At 40.5% G+C, this 24,415-nt stretch overlaps 1 protein-coding gene across 3 annotated transcripts; it reads left to right on the plus strand.

Moving 5' to 3' along the window:
- The first annotated feature begins 2,107 nt into the window (after window positions 1–2,107).
- On the plus strand, window positions 2,108–23,781 carry LOC120758248 (transmembrane protein 68-like). Of its 3 annotated transcripts, XM_040076316.2 has the most exons (8): window positions 2,939–2,992; window positions 4,750–4,792; window positions 6,610–6,940; window positions 9,360–9,524; window positions 14,785–14,978; window positions 17,137–17,197; window positions 18,997–19,136; window positions 21,014–23,781. In XM_040076316.2, exons 3-8 carry the CDS (start codon window positions 6,613–6,615, stop codon window positions 21,116–21,118), a joined length of 993 nt encoding a protein of 330 aa, XP_039932250.1. In that variant the 5' UTR covers window positions 2,939–2,992; window positions 4,750–4,792; window positions 6,610–6,612; the 3' UTR covers window positions 21,119–23,781. The 3 variants fall into 3 exon arrangements, with proteins under 3 accessions (XP_039932231.2, XP_039932242.1, XP_039932250.1); XM_040076297.2 differs by lacking the exons at window positions 2,939–2,992; window positions 4,750–4,792 and adding an exon at window positions 2,108–2,128; XM_040076308.1 differs by lacking the exon at window positions 4,750–4,792 and having other exon boundaries at window positions 2,885–2,992.
- The last annotated feature ends 634 nt before the right edge of the window (window positions 23,782–24,415 follow it).

Below are 24,415 nucleotides of genomic sequence, written 5' to 3' on the forward strand. Positions count from 1 at the left end.
ACGAGCTAAAATTCAAAGCCTGAGCTTAAGTCAAGGGAGAAAAGGAACCAAAGGAACAGGTTATAGAATACTAAAATGGACACAGATGAAGAAGCAAAAGGAATTATAAGTAACCAGAATCTGAAGGCTTTCTTTGCATTGCAGGGACTGTAGAAAGACTAGACCGAATCATCGTCAGTATCCTGTTTTTCAAGTACATTCATAGCATCATGGAATGTGTCCAAAGAAGGGCAACAAAGCTGGTAAAGGCTCTGGAGCACAAGACTTATGAGGAAAATCTCAGGGAAGTGGGGTTGTTGAGCTTGGAGAAAAGAAGCCTATGTGGGGACCAACACCTACAACTACCTGAAAGTGTGGTTGCGGCCAGATGGGAGTCAGTCTCTACTCCCTGGTAATCAGGGACAGAAAAAGAGAAAAAGGAAGTTGTGCTGGGAGAGATTTATATTGGATATCAGTAAAAATTCCTTCACTGAGGGGGTTGTCAAGCATTGGAACAGGCTGCCCAGGACAGTGGTGAAGTCACCATTCCAGGAGGTAACGGGTTTACACATCTAAATGTGTAGATGTGGCGCTTGTGGATATGGTTTAGTGGTGGGCTTGGCAGAGTTAGGTTATTAATTGGACTCAGTGGTCTTAAACTTCCTTTCCAACTTAACGATTCTGATTCTGTGACCAATTAACCACTTCAGTAATCAGAATTTACACAACCTTTCTAATGCCACACTATGTGATAAATGATGCTAGGAGCTATACTGCAACTCACAATGGAGCACTAACCTTGGGTAGGAAATAGGTAATCAGAGTGCTGATTATCTTTCAAAGCAGAGATTTCTGTCTCTATCTCCTCTGTTTCGGACAGCTGTTAATATTTTCTAACAGGGCTTAAGTTCTTCCCAGGCTATTACGTCTTTTAGAAGCACCACTGTGCTATCTGCAGCTTCTCAGAGTAAAAAATTATTTCTATTTGTTGCCTTCTGTCATAGTTGCCTAAGAGTATTTTCTGGGGTCTCAAGATGATAGACAAAATGATTACTGAGAAACAGGAGAGATTTTGAATTATGTATTTTATTTTTCCAATAAAAAATTGTAAGCAAAATTTTCCAGAAACATTATAGTACTGTTCTAATAATAAGCAGTTACTATATTTTTTTAGTGGCTCTCTCTAAATTTTTGCCCTTTTAAGAGCAGTATTATAGAAACTAGAACTAAAAACTGGTATTATAGAAACTAGAATTGTTGCCATACAAATAGGAATGTAATTGTAGATCAAATCACTCCCTTGCTACACTTATTTTTTAGCCTCTCCATCATACAACAAAAAAAGAAATGAAAACCGGCAAGTGATCGGTGCCTGCCTCAAAATAAAAACAGCATTTATGATTTGTTAGGTATAGTTTGCCCAGTAAATAATGCAGGGAGATTCTGGTTTTGTGTATAAAGCTGTTTGTGTATAAAGCTGAACCAGCTTAAACGACAAGATTTTGCATTGGGGAAAAACATCATACTGATAACACAGTAAATTAATAAAATCATAGAGTCATAGAATACCCAGAGTTGGAAGGGACCCAGGAGGATCATCGAGCCCCAGCTCCTGGCCCTGCACAGGACAGCCCCAAGAGTCACGCCATGTGCCTGTCCAAATTCCTCTTGAACGCCGGCAGGCTCGGAGCTGTGACCAATTCATTAATTGGACAACAGTGGAAACAGTTCCACAGTAAACTCTGTGCAACCGCTCAACTGAGCAGCTGCGGATGTCACCCAGGCAGATGATGTTCGTGTGGAAGAAAGGTGATCAGAAAAGCCCAGCAGGAGAGGATCTGGAAGAGCTGTCCAAGTGCATCCCACCGAAGGCTGAGGGCGCAGCCATGGCAGCATTCCGTGTCGTCCTAGCAGGTAGGGTACTGCATCAATACCCGTGGGTTTGGAGCTGCACCCGGTGTCACTGGAACACTGCTTACTTCTTTGACTTATTTGTATTTGCATTTTTTTTTTCTTTTTAATGTTTATGTGTAAATCCAGGGGTTACATCGACAGCCGTTGGGCAGCCAGGAATGCCTTACCAGCATCGTGAATGCCGTGTCCCAACCACAAAGTGTCTGGAACGCTGACATCCTGCAGTGGGTACCAGGTATGGGGGCGCAGCTGCTGCTGTGGCAGCACCAGCGGGCTTGGAGAAGGAGGATTGCGCCCACCCGGCAGGCACCGGGGAAGGGGCGGCTGGGAGGTGTGCGGTGCTCAGGGCAGCAGGGTGAACAGGGGGTGCTTGGTGCTGGGGGATGTTTGATCTGGAGAAATGGAGACTCAGGGGTGGCCTTACCACTCTCTGCAACTCCCTGAGAGGAAGTTACAGCCGCTTGGGGTTCGTCCTCTTCCCCTAGGCAACCAGCGACAGTATGAGAGGACACAGTCTCAAGCTGCACCGGAGGAGGTTTAGGCTGGACATTAGGAGGGATTTCTTCGCAGATTAGCCATTGGAATGTCCCTGGAGGTGTTTAAGGAAAGGCTGGGCGTGGCACTCCGTGCCGTGGTCCAGTTGTGACGGTGGTGTTCGGGCGCAGGTCGGTCTCGATGATCTCGGAGATCTTTCCCAGCCCAATCCCGTCTGGAATTCTGCGGTTCGGGGCTCCCGCCCTGCGCACCCGTGCCGCCAGGCGGCGCCCTCCGCCCCGCCTCTCCCGCTCGCGGGGAACGCGCGCCCCCTGGCGGCGCCCGGCTCCCTGCCGCCGCGGCGGAAGCGGCGGGCGGTGCGTGCCGGACGCGGGTCCGGGCGGCTGCCGCGCCCCGGCGGCGCGGAGTTCCCCGCTCGCCTGCGCGCCCCCGCCGCCGCCCCCGCTCCGCAGGGCGCCCGCCCGCCCCCGCCCCGCCGCCGGGAGCCGCCCCGGCCCGGCCACCCCGCGGGCACCCGGCCTCCGCGGGGGCGGCGGGCGGAGAGTAAAACCGGGCCCCGGCAGGGACGCGGGGCCGGAGCCGGACCCGCCGCCGCCAGGGCAAGGTGAGCGGGCGCTGCTGGAGGGGCCCGGCCCAGGCCTGGCTCCGCTGCCACCGCGCAGGTGCCTGGGCGGGAGGTGGCTTGCCGTGGCGGCTTGACACCGCCGAGCTCGGGGCCTTGCTTTAATCGCAGGGGCTGCGGGCGGAGCGCGATGGGAGCCGGGGCGCTTCGCGGGGGCAGCCGGGCCGGGGCCGTGTCCTGTCAGGAAAGCGAGCCTCGACCCCCTCCATCCGCCCGCAGAAGGGACCGCTGACCAGCCGGCGCAGGAGCCAGCCCGCTTCCTGTGCCAAAACAAGGGCTAAACCACCCTCTGAGTTCTAGGGTCTCTCCTATCTCACGTGACGTTAGCGGGATTATCAGGGTCTTCTGGTATTTTTCGTTTATTTGAGGATTTCTTTGTGTGCTTGTGGTGGCAGTGTTAATTCTGGTAGAAACACCCTCCGTAGCCGTGTGTTTCTGTTGGCAGGAATGGTGTGGCTGCTGCTTCGCAGTGTCTTTCTAGTTTGGAAACACTGAGATGTCCTCCAGGGGTTTCAATTACACATTGCATATGCATGCTGAAATCGTGCTGTGTGTCGTTCTGTCACAGCAGTGTGTGTTGCTGTCCATAATCGCTCCTTCTGTCATGATCAGTAGGGTCTCGGTTATCCCAGCATCTGCTGACTGCAGCTGGAGGCCTCTCTTGTAGTTTAGTTAAGGACTTTTCTGGGTCGTGTGCTAGAAGTCAGTGACGGGAGTTATATGTTAGCCTTGTTTCCTCATCATAAAGCCTGAAGTGTAAGCATAAGTCGGTGTACACTGTCATTAGTCAAATGAGAAATTGCGTCTTTGTGAACTAGTGAAAAATGTAAGCTGCTGCATTAGCGAGTTAGAACTTTAAAAATGTGTAATTTGAACTGCTCAACAGCAATTTGGAGCATACCAGTGCCATTATCTCTCAGTAGCACTTAAGAACTATGTTGAACCTGTGTTCAGTGTGGAACTCCTGGGCTTTTTTTGATCATAATCTGCCTTCCCTTCTCACTGCCATTGTACCCACACTGTGATGACTTCACTCTTAATGAGTGATTATAGAGGGAGAAGTAGAATCTTCACAGTAAAGGAACAGGACGCACCAGACACAAGGTGTAGTAAGGGGAGCTCTAGAACTAGAATAAAGAAAAACATTTGCACCATCAAGGTATTCAAGCACTGGATTAGGGGCCCGAAGAAGCTGTGGGATCTCCATCCATGGAGATACTACCAACTGGACTGGACATGTTATTGAGCAACCTGATTTAACTGGTTAGTTAGGAAGAGATTGGAGACTATAAATTCTGGTATAAATTATCCTGTGATGTTCTTCAAGATGAGGAAGCAGAATTGTTCAGGGTAGAGTTGTCTGTTCCTAAGGGAAAGGCAGTGTTTTAGCTCTTACCTCTGTGGCTGGTAGCACAGAAGATGTTAGATCTTAATTTCTATTGCAGGTTAGCACACAGATATGCAAGTAAACTTTAAAAATGGTGGTAATTGCATTTGAGGTATTGCATTGAACATTAGAGGCAAAAGGACACGTAATATTTTGCAAGACTGACTTGTGTGAACAGGACTTTAAATTTACTTGATGGAGGATTTGGGGTTTGGGTAAAGCCATAAGCAATTAAAATATATATAATAAGTGGGAGAGTATAGCAATAAGTATTCTTTTAAGCTACATAATCACCTCTCAGTTTTGAAAAAATGCTTCTGTGCCATAACCCATGCTCCATATTGTTCTCTAGGTAGTAGGTGGAGCCATTGGAGAAGTCCAGGCATAACAATCTGGTAAATATTGTGTTGAATGCTAATCCTAAATCTTATTTGGTCTCACAAGTCGTTTTTCTTATACTTGCTGTGGGTGTTTGCTGCCTGACAGGTTCTGGAGTTCAGCTCTGGAATGAAAAAGAGCTTTCTCTTGCTCTCCCACACCTCTCTCTCCCATCCTTTCCCGCTAATTCACACCCCAAAGCCAGGTACACGAAATCAGTGAAGGGCATGTCACTAATACTGTGTACTTATACATGGCTAGAGATAAATCAGCTGCACGTCATCACACTGTCCTCAAGAACATGCTGAGGAGCAAAATGTTAAAAGCCTGAATTAGTTTGGAACAGGCATGGACTGTGGGAGCAAAGATCAGCTTATTTCTCATTAATAGGAGTTATCTTGAGTAATGTGGATAGAGGCCAGTTTCCAAAACCAAAGGAAAAAGGACATCCTTGCTCTGTCAGAATGTGATGGAGAATTGAGATAGGAAAGTAAGTGAAATGAGTTCTGTTCTTGTGTGTGTTTCAATGTTCCTTAGCAAATGCGGAGTAAAATTGATCTGCTTTGTAATTTTTGTTGTCACCGGTCTTCTGAAAGTAATATTATCTTCTGTATTTTAGTCTCATGCTTCTTGCAAAAACAGAGCAAGAACAAAAGAATGATAGACATACGTGTCTATCTAAGCATAGGAGCTTTGCAGTCATACCTGCTGTAAGTCACATTCTAATAAAAAAAACACAGCAACTTCAAGCTTAGATTCTTTTCATTCTTAGAAATGCTGTTCTTAATCCATTTCTCTCTGCAAGCCTGTTTTACAGTTGCAGCATTTTTTTTCTTCTTGGTCCTGACTAGCAGAACTTGGAATATTGACCAACCAGTTTTTTCTAGCCTAGAACAATTTTTGTACCCAGAGGTATTAGGTTTGGTGTTCAAGCACTGTAACTAAAGTAGCCAAGCATTCAGGCTGTCCTGTGTTTGTAAGGTGAAGTGAATAGCAAGTTGTCCCCTAAACTGTACAAAGCTAAGAAAAAAAGTGTTGCTCCAGAGTTATAGTAAGCCTGAAATTGCAGACTTGACTTCTGTGGGCTGGTAACTTTTTAGGAGCTGGCATTGGCGTGGAAAGATTCTTATACGTAGACACAGTAAAGCCAGAGCAGTTAAAACTCTAAAGAGGACTTTTTGTGACCTTTTTTTCCGTGTCCTTTCTGCTGCCTCTTAGTGTTGTGCTCTGGGTCTTGACATTTTGCTAGTAAATTTCTGGGTACAAATGAAAAGCTTTCCAGGGCTGAGACTTTCTTATTTGAGAGAGCCTTCTTCCTGAGTCATCCTATGATTGTAGTGAGCGGAAGTGTTCAGTAGGCTTCTCTTAAAGCAATGGATTTGAGTTTGTGCTGTTTCCTGTTGCAGTCAGTGCTTGAGAGAAGGTTTTATTTTATTGTAACAATAAATTAGACTAACCAGTACAGCTTTCTGAAATTCAGAAATTCCGTATTAATTGGTATTGGTAACAGTATAAATGTTCTGGGTCTGTTCAAGTTGAACAGTTTTCAATGAGATAAAATCCTGTCCTGAAATCAAGCAGTTGCACCATCTTTCTTTCTCCATTAGGATTCTCAGCATTTCCAGTACACAAAAGACAAGGATTGTAAAGATCAAGTGAAAGTTTTGCTGTGTGATCTGTTATGTTTCTAATATGTGTTGCTGGGTTGTGGGCTAGATGGTGTATGAATAAAATGCACCAGAGAGGTTTATTTTATGAGTAAACAGTATAGAGAGATCTATCTTTTTGGAAGATTTATTAATTTTTTTTTTTCTTTTAATTTTATTTTAAACAGGAGATGACAGGTGGAAATGAATCCTGTACTGCAGGACCAACATCTATGTCCTACTTAACTTGCCTGACTTACTTTCTGGAAGAATGGACTGGTGTGGAGGATATTGGAGATTATATGAGTTATGCATTCTACATTTTGTGGTTGCTTTTTCCGCTTGTAGTAGTCTTTGTACTTCCGGGAGTTATCGTCATTCTCTTCTACGTTTCCATTCTCTGGCTTCATATTTATAAAAGGAAGAATGAAATAAAGGAAGCTTATTCCCATGATGCTTGGATAGGTGCGAATGAAGTGCTGGCAACTTTATGGGATGGGCATGGAAGATTATGGCATGGTAAGTGAGATCTGAGCTTTCATTAAAAACTTCTGAAGCTCTTATTCCTTGTTTAGCTTTCAAGGTTATCAGTATATGCCTGATTGTTGCTGCTGGTGCATGCCAAAACTGGCACTGGTGCAGGACAGGTTTTTTTTTCTGTTTTATGAGTGACTGTCAGTGGTGCTTGAGACAAAAGAAAAGTCATTGAGACTTTTTTGAATATAAGTCTTTTGAGTTTTGAATGTAATGTCTTATGCATTTATTCCTTTGCTGCTATAAAATGAGATCTCCGTTCTGGCTAAATATATGCACAATTTTTAAAATTGCCTTTTTTCCATTTTTTGCTTTTTATAACAATTCCTGGATTTCCTCATTTGAAGAAGACCTGAAATGTGTGTTGTGTTAAAAACTAAATCAATTAACTATATTGTTTCAGGGTCAGTATATGAAGACTGAAAGTTAAATACCAGTTCCCTGATAGCTAGTATGTCAGCCAGCACATGTTAGTGTAATTTAATTACACTGATCTAGTCTTACATAAAATGCCAAATGATGGCTAAAAGGAGCACTTAGTTGCTTCTTGAAATTAACTTCAGAGCCTGGCACTGTTACAGAACACTACTTTTTTATTTGTCTTTGCATTTTGGACTACTACTTTCTCTAATGGAATGTCAAAACTAAGGGCCCTGGTCTTTGTCCTTCTGCTATTATTTCTTTATAAAGACAGACTTAATAAATGATTTGGCTTTTCTCTGTAAGGAAATCGTATGTCTCTTTCAGAGCCATTCAGTCTAGATGCAGCTAAAGGAGAAAGAGGTACTTAAGAGCAATTTACATATAGAATAAATCCTTCTTGAAAATCATCTCTATTTGTTCTCTAGTCAAAGGGAAGTGGGTTTTGAAGGCATTGATAACCAGATGGTGCAGCAGCTGTATCAGATAGGCTTTGTAAGACTAAGATGTAACTTTCAAATCTAGGAAAGTACGCTACATCAAAGACCTTAAAATGCTCACTTCACAATAAAAAGCTATTTACTTTTTTTTCCCCCAAGAAAATTATTTTTTAAGGCCTTGGCTCTTTTAATCCTTAGTAACTTCTTTTTCTAAGGTCTGACATTTTATTTGTGCAAGAAGATTATTATCCAGTCCCTCATTGACAGCTGTGACTTTTTTCTGCCCTGCCAGCTGCTTCCCTCTTATCTATGCACTTGTCTTGCTAAAGAATGAAATGTTTTCCAGTTTTTTTTTCCCCCACTTGATTCACCAGGATATCATAAGAAGAACTTTCCATCCTGAAATCTAACACAATTTAAAAAAAGAGGGGGGGGGGGAAAAAAAGAAAAAAACAACCCCACAACCAAAAAGCCCCACACCAACCTCCAAACCTGGTGATTGATACCTGTAACTTCTCTTGTATTATACTAATGCCATGTGTGTTAGTTGGCTGGCATGGAGCCCAGTTAGTGGTACCTTGGGGTGGGACAGGTGATACACTTGCACTGTGTTGCAGCTCCGAAGGTGTGCAGAGTAAAATGGGCTGAGAAGAGCCCCAGAGTACCTTCAGAATTAAATTAATGGCATAGGAATTGAAGACCTGATTAACTTGGAGGAAGTGACAGGATTTGGTTGGGTTTTGTTTGGGTTGGGTTTTTTTTGTTTTGTTTTGTTTTGTTTTGTTTTGTTTGGGTGGGGGGGAGCAGGGGGGTCTTTTTGCTTATGTAAAAAAGAGATGCTGTAACAGGACTACTGGGTGTTAACTGAATATGTTCTATACTGATGCATTTTGGCGTTTTGTGTTAATTAAATATATTCTGCACTGTAACTTGAATAGAAATGTGAGATCAGGAAGAAGCTTGTGTGTTTTTATGTAATATTCTGCTGGACATATATAGTCCCAACTAGCTTTTAGTATATAGTGATGGAAAGCTGGAACAGGTGTGACTTGGAGAGAAATAGCAAAGATAAGCTTCATATCCTGGAGTAAAAGGAGACATAAAAATGGGTTCTGTCATGTCGAATCTTCTAAAACAGCCACTGGTGGCAATGAACTTTGAAAGGTTAATCATAGCTTGAAATAGTTGTTTCATCACTCCAGTCTGTATTTTGATTTCTCTTGAATGATTGATTCAGGGGACTTTCCAGCCTTGAAAGTAGTGAACTGAAAAAATAAGAAAGTGAGACTGGGTGTTTTGTTTTAATGTTGGGGTGTTTTTTTTGTTCTTTCTCAAAGTGCCTTAAATGAAACTTGCATTCTCTGTGAAGCAACTTATATTCCCGGTAGATGCTGCAAGCTACCTCTTGACTTACTATCTATCATTTTGCTCTTACCACTTCTCAATACATGTTGGTTTCAGTTTGCCAGCTTGCTGCAAGTTAGTTTCTTTGGGATAGAATTGTGTAAAAAATTAACATCTGTTACATTTTTATCTCCTAACAGGTTATGAGCTCCATGGTGTCGAAAATATTCCTGAGGGACCAGGACTTGTTGTGTTTTATCATGGAGCTACTCCCGTTGACTATATTTATTTCTCAGCTAGACTTCATATAATGACGAAGAGGCGCTGCAGAGTAGTAGCTGATCATTTTGTCTTTAGATTACCAGGTAACATACTTCATTATAAACAAGCAGTTTTGGAATTCTTATTTTAATTTTTATTAGTCATGTAATTAATAAAAATTGTGTTGCAGGAATGCAGCTTTCAGAACAGACAGTCAGGCAAATTTAGTGAAAGTTTTGAAATAGAGCATGTTCTTTACAAACAAGAATGAGACTGCCCCATACAAGGATGAGACATAGTCCTATTTGGGCAACGCCTTCCAATGACTCTAGGTTGTTTAGAAACAACGAGAAGGAGATCGTAGGAGAAGCAGTGTTCTCTATATTAATCATTAGCAAAGATTTCAATAAGTTGTTTCTTTTTCATTAATGTAGGCAGAATGAGTGGTGTGAACTGATTAAGAATTAAACCGTTTGGAACAAATGCCCTATAAGTTAAGAATCCTAGTCTGGAGAGACCATATATTTTCTTATACCCAACTCTTATCCAGTTGAGGATGGTGGGCAGTGGAATCTGTCCCCAGGAAGAGTGTTTTGAGTAAATCTGTTTTGGAGGAGAGCTAGTGAAGTGTTCAACATGTTTGTGTGAAACATGAGGTGAAGCAGGTAGAAAATGAAAAATATGTTTAGGGCAAGATTTTGGCTGGACAGCCTAGTGAAATGCACTGCCAAATGGTGAAATTAATTATGTGAAGGATTTGTTTTTTGTCTGTGTGAAATACAGTAGTACCCACTTTCTTTCCCAGGTTCGGTTTGTGATTAAAGGCCTGTCAATTCACAAAATGAATTACAATTCTGTAGTGTACTGGTGCTTTTAGTGGAACCAACTCGTATAAGAAAACTGTGGTTTTGTCGCTATGGATTTATTTCAGCCTTAGTCCCTGAAAAGAACTTTTCCATACTGATCACAGTATGGCTTTGCCTCTAATACTGTTTTGCCAACAGATTTGTTTGTCAGTGGTTATCAAATCTTTTGCATACGGATGCCTGATATAACCTACTTCATGATTCAGATTTGGTTCCATATTGTATCTGTATAGTTGTTTATCAAATCTCCTTTTCTGCTTTAAAACAAAGCTCTAAGTGTGAGTATACTAATGAGTCCCCCAAATATTGTTCAGTAGCATTGCAGAAACATCCTGCTGTATGGCTGATCTTGAAGAACTGGTTTCAGCAGTACAGCATCTAGCTAACAGCTTCAGGCAGTCCTCAGGGATTGACACAGAGACCACTGCTGCTTAGTGTTTTTATAGAACCCCTGGATGGGGGGCTACAGCACGCACAAGAAATTAACTGATGATACCAAGCTGGGGGAGCTGTTGATATACTGGGCATTGGCGCTTGTTCTTAGAGTGACTTCATGGAATTTAACTGGCAGAAATATGAAGTTCAACAAAAGCAAATGTAGATCTGTGCATCTGGAGTGGAGTAATTCTGTGCAACAGTACTCTGGATAAAATGGGGTTTTGCAGGAAAGGTCTTAGGTTTCCAGTGGACAACAAGTTGATTGTGAGTCGGCAGTGTGCCCTTACAGCAAAGATGAACTGCCTGGTGAGCTTTTCTTAGCATGAGTGTAGCCACTGGATTGAGTGAAGAGGTTTTTTCCCTTGGCATAGCATTTGTACAAGCACATACTGTGTGTGATACGGTGTCCAGTTTTGGTCTGGAGCATACAGTGTACAAGGAGAGGTTGAGGGAGCTGGATTTGTTTGGTCTGTACCAGTTAAGGTGGGGAAAGATACTGTTGCTGTCCCAGCAACCTACTGGGAGGGTGGGGAGAAGAGGGAATCAGACTCTTCTCCGGGGTGCACAGTGATAGATTAAGAAGTAACAGAGACAAGTTGCAACACAGGTAATTTTGATTAGACATGTGGAAAGTTATTTTACCATGAGAGGGATCAGACGCCTGAACAGATTGCTTAGGCAAGTTGGGAATCTCCATCCCTGCAGACTTTCAAAATGCCGCTAGGGTGAGGCTCTGAATAGCCTGATCTAGTTTGAGTGGGAGGTTGGACTAGATGACCTCCAGAACTTCCTTCTAATCTACATAATTCTCTATTTCTGTGAAGGAATTAAGGCTGTTCAGGGAGACAAGTCCAAAGAACCCAGAAAATGTTGTGGATTGTTTCAAAATGAGCACAGTAATCTATGACTGGCAAGTCAGGTAGATGCTGCTTCTCTTGTGATCAAGCCAGAAAGACTGTGTAATTTTATCCTAATACTGTCTGATTTTGATTAAGTATTGAGATTAAATTGAATGCCTTTTCAGAAGATGTTTTAAGCAAAAGTTATTATGCTCAGTGCAGGGGAAATGGGAAGGGGTGGCAGTGTATTTGGGGAGTCTGTTAGACACACATGGATGTGTCAGAATTGTCAGTATTAAGAATGCTTTTCTTGCAGTTTGGAGGAGAAGGATATGAAATAGTCATGTGAATTCTTTTTTTTCCTTCTTTTATAACTAGAGGTTTGCCACAGGGAAAACCAAACCCAATATTCCAGCTTTCTAGTTCCTTTAGGCTCTTAGCTGTGTAATGCTCAGAAATACATTGGCTCGTCTAAGTTTAGGAGAAAGCCTTTTCCCAAAGCATTCAGAGAGGACTGAGATTTCACGTGTTTTCTTCTCCATCATCCTCTGCTATATTATGGGCCATTTTTGCTTCCTAATCATCTGGGTCATCTGGGAGCCCTCTTTGAAAGGTTGCCTCCTATTTTATGTAACTAAGACAGTCCCTTTCCTGTAACATTCCAGAGGAAAGGAGCTTTGTCTTCTTGTCTGTTACATGCACAAGCTGTTGCAAAGTATCTTGTGGACTAGATGCTCTGCAGATATATAATGTGTAATTATCTACAACTATGGAAGCTTGGATTCAATGGTCTAAATCATTCCTCTCTGTCTGGGGTTCTAAAGGTCAAGCATGGGAAAATGATGACATCCTTGCCATCCTGCTACCCGGTAGCTGACAGCCCTGATGTTACAGTCACTGGGACCAAGACAGAAAAATGCACATAGTGCACAAGTTGAGAGCGGTGTTACATGTGTTACTGGGTAGTCTCCAAAGGATTTTCAAACATTTCTGCCACCACAGTCTTGTGGGAAATAGGAGAAGAGTATACTGGGGCAAAAGACAGAGTTCAGATTGAACTGTGGAGTAAAATTAAGTTTGAACTTCTTGGTGTCTGGAAGAATATGTTCTGAATGTCTGAAAAAATATGTTTAGATAATTTTGAAAGTTGTTTTGTTATTTAAAATGGGAAAGCAGATTCTTGGTTGCTTTCATACAGTGCTACCTGGTACTACCCCAATGTTTCTTCTAACTTTGCGGTGACCTTTGCCTTGGACACAGATACCCTGGCTGTCCTTTCCAGGGCCATTGTGTCAGATTCCATCTCTCAGCTGCTTTAAGGGAGCCAGGTTCTTCTTTGGTGCTGAAGCAGAGATATCAACAGTAATGTGTGCTCTGCTAGCAAGGCTGTGAAGTACAGCTCAGAATGTAAAGTTGATACTAAAAGTCAAGGGAGGAAATACAGCTGAGAAATTTTGTCAGGACATGAAACTTGCCTGGACAACTATTCTGTAGTACGTTTTTTTGTCTGTATTCTGTTCTTTTTTTACTGGTATATGAACTGGACAGACTCATGGTGTTGCTTTGTCACACACACCCTCCCCTTCACCCTTTCCCCAGTGTGTCCAATGCAGAAATGGTGTTGTCACAGTCTTTTCTTCTTGGAGTCTCTTTTCCTGCTCATCTCAACCTTTTCATGACTTTTTTTGTCTGTCTCCTGAGCTCACTGACAGAAAGGACTGAGAGGCAGCTTTTTAACATCAGGTACATTCCAGAGAGCTTTAATTAGTTTGGAAATGTCAAGCATTATAAAAATCAGCTATTGAAAAATCCCACAAAAAGGCAGCTGAAAGAAATTAATTTCAAGTAGGTAAATTATTTCAGGTGTTCCTCCATGCAAATGCTACTAGATGAAGAATGAGTGTCAGTAGTGTGAGGCAGGCACAGCAAAATATGAGACAGGTGTAATGCGGCTTGTGTTCTGTGGTCATGTATACGGACAGATCCTGATTGGGTATAGAGATGAGTTTGGAGTAATTACACACACACCAGCTACAAAGACTAGTTAGAGATCAGAGTTTAGTTAAGAATAAACTAATAATGTGTTGCCTCATGCTTTTCTTCCCAAGCCCTTCATTTATGCAAGCTGTAAAGGGGAGACAGACCTCTGTCTTCTTAACTTTGGGCTCTTGTTTAGCACGTGTGTGTATGTAACAAATGTGTGTTCACAGTCACAGCCATGCATTTGTTATTAGGAGGCAAACTCGACTGGATCAGTTCTTTGTCCTTGTCTATGGCTTATCACCAAACTATGGTGATAAGTTTGTTTGCTTCAGTGGGAAGCTTCAAGAAAGAGCAATAATGTTTCCCTTAGTGCCTAGTCATCCAAAGTTATTTTGGTTTGCATTACTCATAAATACTGTATAAATATAAAATCTATTGAAACAACTGAAGAGGACTTATTTCCTGCGAACAGGTCTGTGGTAGTTGTATCCTTTAACAATAGGCTAATTGTCTAAATTGGTCAGATATGTTCCTTCTGATGCTTGTAGCAAATTTTTGATGTTCTGCTGTTTCTTGAAGAGTAGAGTCCAAATAACACATCAAATTGAAGGTGATATGAGGAGTTTATGTACCTTAGGTGAAAAACTTCAATTACAATATTAACAGGAGGTGAGTGAACCCAGCTGAGGCTTACCAGATGCCTCTCTGCATGAAATGCCATCCAAGTACTCACAGACTGAACCAGAGTCAATTGCTGCAGTCATCCATAATGCACGGAATGATGCATTTTCTCTCTCATTCTCCTTCTTGTGCACTACTGTTCTTTCCTGAAGTTCACAAAGCAGATCCACGACAATTTCCTGGTATTGCTTCTTGTTGCTCTCTATTTGGACTATGCTTTGTTTGAAGAGTAGAACTTGAGCAAGGAGCCAGTGCCCTTGAGTCAAACAACTCCTTTGAGGAGAAATGTGAAAGATAGCACAGAGTGCTTGACAGTTCTTTTTCAGTTTAGTCCTGGCCTTGGGATAACACCTGACTTTACTATGACAAAAAGCCACTGAAACCCCTAAGTCTTCACCTTTGCAGGCCAGAATCTGTAATCTTCAGACCCTCTTGAGGACTTGGGGCCACAGCTTACTAGACAATTAAATTTTAGCCATAGTGTTCTGTGCTGGGAATCTGTGCTCAATGGTCGTATGAATTAACATTTTCTGAATTAATATTATCTTTCCCTACAGGTTTTAGAATACTAATTGAGGTACTTGGAATTCTACATGGACCAAAAGAAGCTTGTGTCAGGACTCTGGAGAAGGGCCATCTGTTAGCCATTGCCCCAGGTGGAGTTCGGGAAGCACTCTTCAGTGATGAAATGTATACTATTTTGTGGAGTGATCGGAAGGGCTTTGCTCAGGTGGCCATTGATGCAAAAGTGGTAAGTATGGCACATCATGGAAGAAAAGCAAAGAAAGCTAAGTTATTAGTACTTTCTTTCAAAGAAAGCTGTTTGATTATCATTATTTGATGTTAGATTTCTGACTGTCATGAGTATGGTCTACTTGCTCTAACAACTATGTTTCAAGACTCTTTTTGTTGCTTTTGAGGCTTTAGAGTCAGCTAAGAATAGTGTGGTTAGGAAATACAGAGTTTAAAAGAACAAGAGATAAAATACAGGATGGTTTCTCCTTATGAAAGCATGTGCTGTTTTACACATACCTGGTTAGTATTGTGATGGCTTAGCCCTCCATGACCAGCATGGTTGGGAAACAACCCTACGTATCAGAGTCATGGAATATGCTGACTTGGGAGGGACCATCAGCATCATGGAATCCAATTCAATGCTTCTGTTTCTTCTGTCAAGTGTGGTGTGACCCACCAGGGTATAGACTCACTGGCACTTTGCCCTATATTGGCATTTTATGGTAGTGAGGGATATCCAGGGCTGGTCACTGGTGTGAGCAATGTCCCAGCACTGGGCTTAGTCAGCAGGCAGGTAGTTATTCATAGGGGACCAACTGTTAAGGCACAACAGTGTGTGTTGTGTGATATACTTGAATTGTGGCTATTTTAGTAAATATTTCAGAGTCCTTCTCATTCTAGATTTGTACTTGGAAGATGTGTGCATATGTCCATAGGTCTGCATATACCTAATTTAAAAGCAAGTCTCACACTAGGAGTTTTATATTTAGTTACTGTCAAAGACAGACTAGTAAAATCTCTAGATTTTAAACAGAAATAGAACACTTATAGGACCCAAGTGTGCATCACTTTTCTCACAAGGAAAATAACACTGTTTAAACAGGTATTTTCAACAGCTTTAGATTTTACTAATGTATTGTAATAGCATGTGAAAGGCCATACTTGAGATTTAATTAAAATTGTACTAGTTGCATTTATTTTATTGGATGTTTTTTGGTTCCCTTGATGCACTCACAAGGGTCTTGTAGCTTCACCCCCCTAAAAAAGCCCTGAGAGACACAGTAAAATAGAAAGAGTGTCAGAGGCAGGCTGAAAGTGGGAAAAACATCTTTATTTAGATTAAAGATGAACTTTAAAGTCACCTTGAATCATAAGCAGAACTCCTCATGGAAAGAAGAAGGTGTCTGAAACATCAGAAAAATGTGTCTAAAACTGGGACCTTCAACTTGTTCAAGTTGTCTTATTTTAGCAGTTTTTTGGTAGAATTTCTGTCATATTAACAAAAATTTCTACCTCTATGTCAAAAGTAAGATGTTACAAATAAGATTGTTCTAGAATAAAGAAATTTGTATGCATTCAGTTTAGGCAACTGCATTTGTTTTTATTCTCTGTAATTATTTACAGACTTTTTTTCCTCTCAAAAAACCCTCAACTTGTTGGATGTCTGAAAAGTTACATGTGCTAGCTCATCTCCATGTTTGTCTTTAAAAAGTTTAAAAGAATTTGTCTCCATGAAAATCCCATGAAGAGTTCTGTATTTCTAATAATGCTGTATACAGTGAGCACATACTATAAAATGATATTGAAAAACTTTTTATAGTAACTGACCCCCTCACAGTTCTTGTAAATCTTGACAGCTGTTTGCAATTTTAAAAACAGCAATAAAAACCTGAAATATTCAACACCATTCCAAGTACTCATCAGCAGAAATAAGTCATGGACATGTATTGAATATGACACATCAAGTGTGAAGCAATACCATCAGCATAGCAGAGAGGAATCAGACAAGTTTAGTGTCCCAATACTGTGAATCCTTCCTTTTGAGCATAACTACAAATTAGGTAAAAGGTTTAAACACTTAAGTCACAACTGTGCAAACACTGCTAGATGGAGGGAGGGACGCCTAAATGCTCCATAGGTTCCAAAATTCCGGACTACCCTAAGAAAACAGACTTGCTGAAACAGTGACTCACTGAAATCTTTTGGTATTCTTCAGTTTGAAACCTCATGGCAGAAGGTCACGGAAGAACTTCAGAATACTTGTCTTGCTCTCTATATATCATTGTCTGATAAACACATCTGATAATTAATTTTCCTGTTGAGTTTAAGTGAGGTAGAAGTTTTTTAGATAGTGCTATCTTCCTTAAATTCTTATTTTTTTTTTTCCCTCCTAGCCCATCATTCCAATGTTTACACAAAATGTTCGAGAAGGCTTTAGGACATTAGGAGGAATAAGTAAGATATTTTCTATTTTTCTGTAGTTTATTTTTCCATATGTGTTTAGCCTATCTCTGTGGAAGTAATCCGCACATACGTTTGGGATTTAACACAGACTTGTTTCTTGATGTTTGCTCTCTAGTAGAGTTCAGAGGTGTTTTTAGTATTTAATATCAGCATTAGATGTGATATTAGCTCATCTAAGGTATTTTCCACATAACAGTGTTCTTTTACACAAGCAGTAGAAGAAAGAAAAAAAGCAGCCAGAAACAGGCAGGAAGATTTGAAGCACTTTTTTCCTCTACTTGTATCTGCTAGGCTAACCTAGGTTTTCTGCTGCGTGTGAAGAAGCAAAGCAAACAGGTTTGCAGCTGACTCGTAATTCCTGTTTTCCTAAAGCTCTGTGCTTACACCTCTACTTGTACTTAAAATTTGAATGGTTTGAACTACATTTAATCTGTAGTTGCTTTTCTATTCTGCACTAGACCCGTGGTTCCTCACAAAACCTTGCATTTGGCAGCTCTCCTTATCTCTATCGAACTTGCAGCCAGAACACGAATAGATGGGTCTTTTGTCTGAGGAGTCTGGGATGATTAGATGCCCACATCTCTTCATTTGCTAGTCTCAAGCTTCCTCTCTTTTATATTCTCTTAGTTACTATCTAGTGGAGGAGCCTGACAAGTCTCTACACCACATGTTCTGCCTCAAGTGGCTCATCATCACCTTCACCAGGGGGCTGCAGGGCAGCACAGTTCTGTTTCTCTCCCGCTCCATTTAAGAGCTATATATTGCATGCAGAAAGCCAAGGCATCATATACAGAAACTAGAGTAATTCACACATTTGTCATGTTGTACAAAATTAAACAGCAATTAATCGTTGATGTGTTTGGGAGAATCCCAAACAGAGGGAATTGAAGCCAAAATGATTTATGCTTCTTGCATTCTACAGCAGAGTTGCTGGAGGAGTGTAGCTTCTTGATCACTGGAGGTGTTAACTCCAGTTTCAATAGTTTTGTCTTTTATAGGTTGTGTACAGAAAATTCCACATCTTGAATCCATAAGGATTTCGTTTTGCCAGCACCCCAGTTAATGGAGTTTGTCTGAAATTGAGAATTAAAAATGTGCACTAATATTATCTAAGAATCTCTTCTGTATACATTTGGGATAAAAGTTTAGAAGGTGGCATGTGGAGAAGAATGTGTCCTCTTAGAGTGTGTTGAAATACTGTTTTTTCTCTCTTTTTGTACGGTTTAACTGCAACCAGTGTGTGATCTGAAAGAGCAATTCATTATGTTAGCATGACGGATTTTTAGGCAGATAAGGCTATTTCTGATCCTGTAGACCTCAGTGCAAGCGAACATGCAGTTTTCCAATACTAGTTTCTAATGCTAAACTGCCAAATGAGCTGAACCTGTAACCTGTATTGCGTAGCATTCTCCTCTTCTCCAGAGAGGCAGCTATTGAATTTCTCTTTTCTTTCTTCTCATTTCAGCTACTCTTTGGAGGAAAGATTTCACACCAAGTTAGGGTAGAAATAAGTCTGATATAAGCATTAATGCAGCTTTTAGAAAATGAAAGTCAAGGTAGGATAGCACTTGAGATGACATATTGTTTGAGAGTCTGGGTTGGGGGCTAGATTACTTTGCAAGCCAATTTCAATGTTAAGACATAGTGGGAATAAAAAGCTTTACAGAATAATCCCAGTCTCTCTCTCTCTCTCTCTCTCTCTGTCTCTTCCCTCCTTTATCCTCCCCCACTTCCCTTCTCCCTTTCCCACCTTTCTTGCTCCTGCTTTCCACTACATTTTTTCACATTAGAAATACTTAGGTCGCTATATGAGCGTATTAGATTGCCAATAGTTCCTCTGTACGGGGGCTTTCCGGTCAAGCTACGTACATTTATTGGAGAACCCATTCCGTATGACCCAAATATGACTGCTGAGGAACTAGCTGCAAAGGTAAGATAGATATCTATATATGTCAATTTAAAATATTGAATGTTCTGAAAAAAACTACTGCAATAGTCTTGTCAAGTGATTTCTATCCAGGAGCCAATTACAGAAATTGGTGGAATCATGGTAACTTTTGTACTTGCCTAACTCTGAATGTTACTCTTAAATACTATCTTTTTATTACTACAACTTGCAGATGTTCTAGGTATTTTAAAGTTAATTGCACCCTATATTTGCTTTGAGAAACAACTTGCTTTAAAGACTGAAGAAGTTTGGTCAGATAAGACAGCTCTCAGTTGATAGAGAGGAGCACTTCACCCAAGAGGAAGCATTCTGCTTCCTGGTGTTTTCAGAAAGTTGCTAAGGGAGCCTTTCAAATGTAGCAGATCTGTGTTCACAAACTATTGGAATTACGTACAATAAAAGAAAAAGGTAAATAATTTCACTGCATTATCTAGTGTGTTTCTATTTTGTCCAGCTTTTAACCCAGCAATTTAACTTCTAAATGATTCTCTAATTCAGCTGTAGATGCTTTATAGGAAGGATTTTCAGGTCCTCATGCTCATTCAGTTTATTAATAGATTTCACAGTGCAGAGACATAAACCAGTTAAGTGGTGGAGCAGTGAGATGGAGTGGGCTGAAAAAGGTATTTTTGACAACTCCACAGATGGTCACTTATAATATTCTGAAGACTTCACTTGAGAGACTTTTCTTGACCATGCAGGTGTCAGTTGAGTTGTCTCTCTTTGTCTGTTTACCCTATGATTACATCTCTGCAGAAAGACTCTTAAAATGTTTGTCTGCAATATCCTAGGCCCTGGTTATGGAAAACTAGTTGCTTCTTTTGTGGGGTCACTCTAATAGGACTTCAGAACTGCTGGCTTTCAGCAGAGAATGTGTTTGAGTTACTTTCAAACATGCATTGGCATCTTACATTTATGCAAACCCTCACTTACTTCTGACTTAAGTTCAGATTCTGCTAGATAAGGCCCCTAGAATGCGAATTCCCTGGAATCCTATTTAGTTACAGTGATTTTTAAGGTTGCGTCTCATGTTTTGGGCTTTGCCACAGTATGCATTATCCCATTATACAGAGCAAAAAATAAAACTCAGGTTTTTTACCTAATACAAATTTTAGATCTGTGGAGTCTTAGGACCACATGTATCAAGTCCTTCTCCAAGGACTTAACCCTTGATCACTTACTTCATATAAACAGTGGGAGCTTGTACCAACAAACAACATTCTACCAACATTTGCCCTTGCTGACCACTGGTTTACAAAAAATTCTCTGTTGTTCTGTTTCTGGCCTTAAGAATTTACTGGCCTGTGCCTCTCTAGGCAGAATAGGAAGTGTGTTCTCACCACAGCTTTTGCATGTTGCCCTGCTTTTGAATGTTCCCTGTAGAGCTTTTATATAATAAGGGTAACTGCTGTGTGCTCCTTGGCCTGTTTGTTATTTGGGTGAAAGTGAAGGCTGCTGTCACATGCAGCTAAGTGGCCTGAGCATGTGTCACAGGACCAGTTCCTTCAGGGGCCTTCGGTCCAGAGGGCATTACTTTGTACAAGTCAGATGTGCTGAGACACAACGGTGTTTCCAGTGCTGCTTCTGAGCTTGTGTAGAAGCAAAGTTGATGCCCACTGGAAGAGTGTTATTGATGCAAACACAGCTGCCAGGCATAAGAGATACTAGTTTGTTGGTCTGTTTCATGGCAGTGTTGCCATAATCACATCCTGCGGGCTTAGATATGGAAGTACAGTATTTTGAACTTGCAGTAGTTCTGTGGTATTTGAAAGTATTAAAAAGTGCCTAGAAATTGTGTTATTATATGAGCAGTATGAAGATGAGGTTTTCTGACCAAAACCTTTTCTCTCTTCCTACAGACAAAAGCAGCAGTCCAAGCTCTCATAGAAAAGCATCAGAAAATTCCAGGAAATATATTTAGGGCTTTAATGGAAAGATTTCAAACACAAAAGAAAGAAGATTAAGGTTTTCTGAACTTAAATTTCTACAACGACTATTTAGTTACAATATTCTTAAAGTCTCATTTGTAAATTATTCATTCTTCTAATAATAGGTTTTAAATACTGTCCTAATGATATGGCTGTATAATTTAAGATAGAGGTCACTTGCCCTTGCCCTTTTCCCCTGTCCAGTATCAAGCTCAGGAGCCCAAACTTCAAATTATTCGTAAAGGGGCAAAGTTTAATTTTTGATAAATGCATTCCTACCTTGGAAGTGTCTACCAGCTACCTTGGGTTGTTGATTCTGGGTTTGTTTGGGGTTTTTTTTCCAAATAATACTGCAAGCCTTTGTGTATATGTTCTGTCTTCCTTTTAGTCCATCATTGTCTCCCATCCCCACCATGATGGATCTCTAAGTTGAATGTCAAACCCTCTGCAGAGCTGGAGTTTTATTTTCTTGACCCTCGTTGGTGTAAGGAGGTTTTGTGGGCTGGATTAATGCCATACAACATGTATAAAAACTTCCCTGAGATTGTTACTCTCATACTGCTGGGAAACAGTCCACCATTTTTGGTCTGCAAAATCTCTACCAATGCCTGCAAAACCTGTGTTGCAAAGTGTTTGGTTTTGCTGAGTGAGCTCAGAAAGGGTTCAGAGGAGTGAAAATTGATTAGAGAACTACAGTGATCCAAGGAGGTTTGTTATGGAAACCACTCCGATGCTGTGAATGAGAACCCAACAACACAATTGCTATTCCAAGCCCAGGCATATTGGATATCTTCCCTTGAGTAGAGACTTGTCCCATTTATTTCTCAGTGGATCTATAAATTCTCCTTTGAAACAATGAGCCAAGCATTCAAACATAAGAAGTGTGAGTACTGTTTAGTAACATGAGCTCAAAAATTTTTTTTTGATGAAAAGAGAAAATTGTTACAGCACTATAAAAGCAGTAGTTCTTTTGAAAAACAGGATTGGAATCCCCAAATACTCTTAAGAGTATGTGGATAAACGATGAAATATATTCTTCAAACAGTTATCTATGTAAGTTAAATAATGTAGGAGAGGGAAGTTCTGTATACTTTCCTGAAGTGAAAGCAATTGAATAAACAGGAGAGGGTTGCAAGATTGGGCTTTTGTGCACTTACAGCAAATTATATTGTTACATTTTCTCTTAGCTAAAGCCTATGGTTTTGTTGTCCAAATAGGAAATATCTGAAATATTTCTTTTAATTTCCAGGAATTTTAATCTACAGTTCTTAAATTAACATCTGGGAACTTTTTAGTTCTGGGATAAGGACAAATTCTTTCAGAAAAGACAAAAGAGGTTTTTGCTATATGATACGGTCGCCTTTCAATATTGTTGTGGTTTGACCTTTCCTTAAAAAAAAAGAAAAGAATGCACACCCCAAAAAACCCCCAACAAATAACCAACATTTGAAGAAGCAGTTGTATTTGATGTAGTAGTCATTCCTCTCACCATTTAAGCACATGCTTTGCTTTGTGCTCTTTTAAATGTGTAAATTAGTGACATTGCATAAGTGCATGTGGGTGATGCCCTCTGTTAGAAAAATATCACTTTGTGGGAAATTGTGTAACAAATGTGTTTTACAAGAAGCAAAAGGATTACTTATTTTGATGCCTAGAGAGGCTGATCTGGAACAGAGGCTAGACAGAGTTAAAGGAATAAAGCAGGTATTAATTAAAAGTCCTGCGAAGAATACACCTTGGACAATACAAGAGCCTGACCGTGGCTCTGCCCAAAACGGACCCAAGATAGATGACCAGTCACGAGGTTTCACACTTTTATAAGTTGTGGCCCATTTACATATTGGGGTCACTTGTCCAATTACAACTTCGGTTCATGAAGTCCCATCCTCCCAGTTTGCTCTCCTCATTTTGCTGTTGTTTATACTTTATGAGACCTGAAGCTGCAGCGGTGTCTTTGGTTCTCAGGGTGGAAAAGGATTGTTTTGTCTAACTAAATTGCGAAGAGAACTTTCTAACGTTTTACAGGAAGTTCTAATACTAATGCAGTACAGAATCTGGAAAATATGAAAGCTAAAACTTAGAGCATCAACTTTATGATATTATTTTATACCAAAAACATTTTACATGGTGTTAAAATTTTTTAAAGCTTTGGGAAGAATCATGGTGTATATAAAAGCAAATTCCCATTCTGAAGTTTTTTAAATTACTTGGGTCTTACTTGAAGGCACGATTGTATTCCTTTTAATTTATTGGGCTGTGTTTCAAAAGTACTGTTAACACAGCATGTCATTCAAAGTGATAATGCTAAATTCCTGCATTGAAGTATAACTTATGTATGACCTTTTTTTACTGTCCATCTTGAGAAAAATGTACATCAGTCTATGTTGTGAACATCTCAAAGGCAGCTGAACATCTTTTGCGTTGATGTTGTGTATTTGTAAAAGAGCACTCAATCTAAAAGGTTCCTTTAGACATGAACAGACATTGTTATCAGAGATCTGGTAAAATTTATTTTATTAAGTATGTGGGCTATTTGCTGCAATTTTGTCCCTTTAAGTATTGAAAGATCAGTATATAAAATGAAGGGCAGTGTTGGTACTCTCTAAGTGTTTATATTTGTATAGGCCTTTCATATTTATTTCTATATATTAAAAACATATAGAAGACACCTTTCGAATAAAATTGACAACTGGAACAGACTGTGGAAGTTTTGTGTTGTGTTTGAGCTAAATGGAATGATACATGGCCTGTACTGCTGAACCTTGAGTGGTTTTGAGCAGCGTGTCCTACCCCTGAGATGTCCCTCTTGCCTTGCTGTGCCTGAATAGGGATGGAACAAAGGCCCAGAAGGAATGAAAGGAAAAATAATTCAGGCAGTGGTGGAATAAAGGAAAAAAAGTCACATAAACAATAAAATCTGAGTTGTAGTAGTTGTAGTCTGTGCTGCAGAAGGCCTTTACAAGCACTTTACAAGCACTGCAGTACCACTTCAGTTAAAAGTTCTGCAACAGAAAATAGGCCATAAATCCTGACTAGTAAGGTTTATTTGTATATATTAGGGGTGTGAATAATTGCCTTCTTTGTTTTATTGAAAAAGAGGCAGACATGGATAGAGACTCTCACAAGTAAGGTTATAGTACTGGTATCCTTTTAACTGATTTGGTTTGCTGTGCATCAAGCAGAAGTATTCAAAAGGAAATTTAGCAGGGTTAGACTAAACCACTGATTGTCTGGTTCGCCTTTAGGTACACAGAAGACATTACATATTTCACCATGTGAGCAGCATAAGCAGGATCTGTATTTTTAGGCTGTTTGGAAGTAGACCAACTGCTG

This window comes from Hirundo rustica, chromosome 1 (assembly GCF_015227805.2).
Source record: "Hirundo rustica isolate bHirRus1 chromosome 1, bHirRus1.pri.v3, whole genome shotgun sequence".
Classification (NCBI taxonomy): domain Eukaryota; kingdom Metazoa; phylum Chordata; class Aves; order Passeriformes; family Hirundinidae; genus Hirundo; species Hirundo rustica.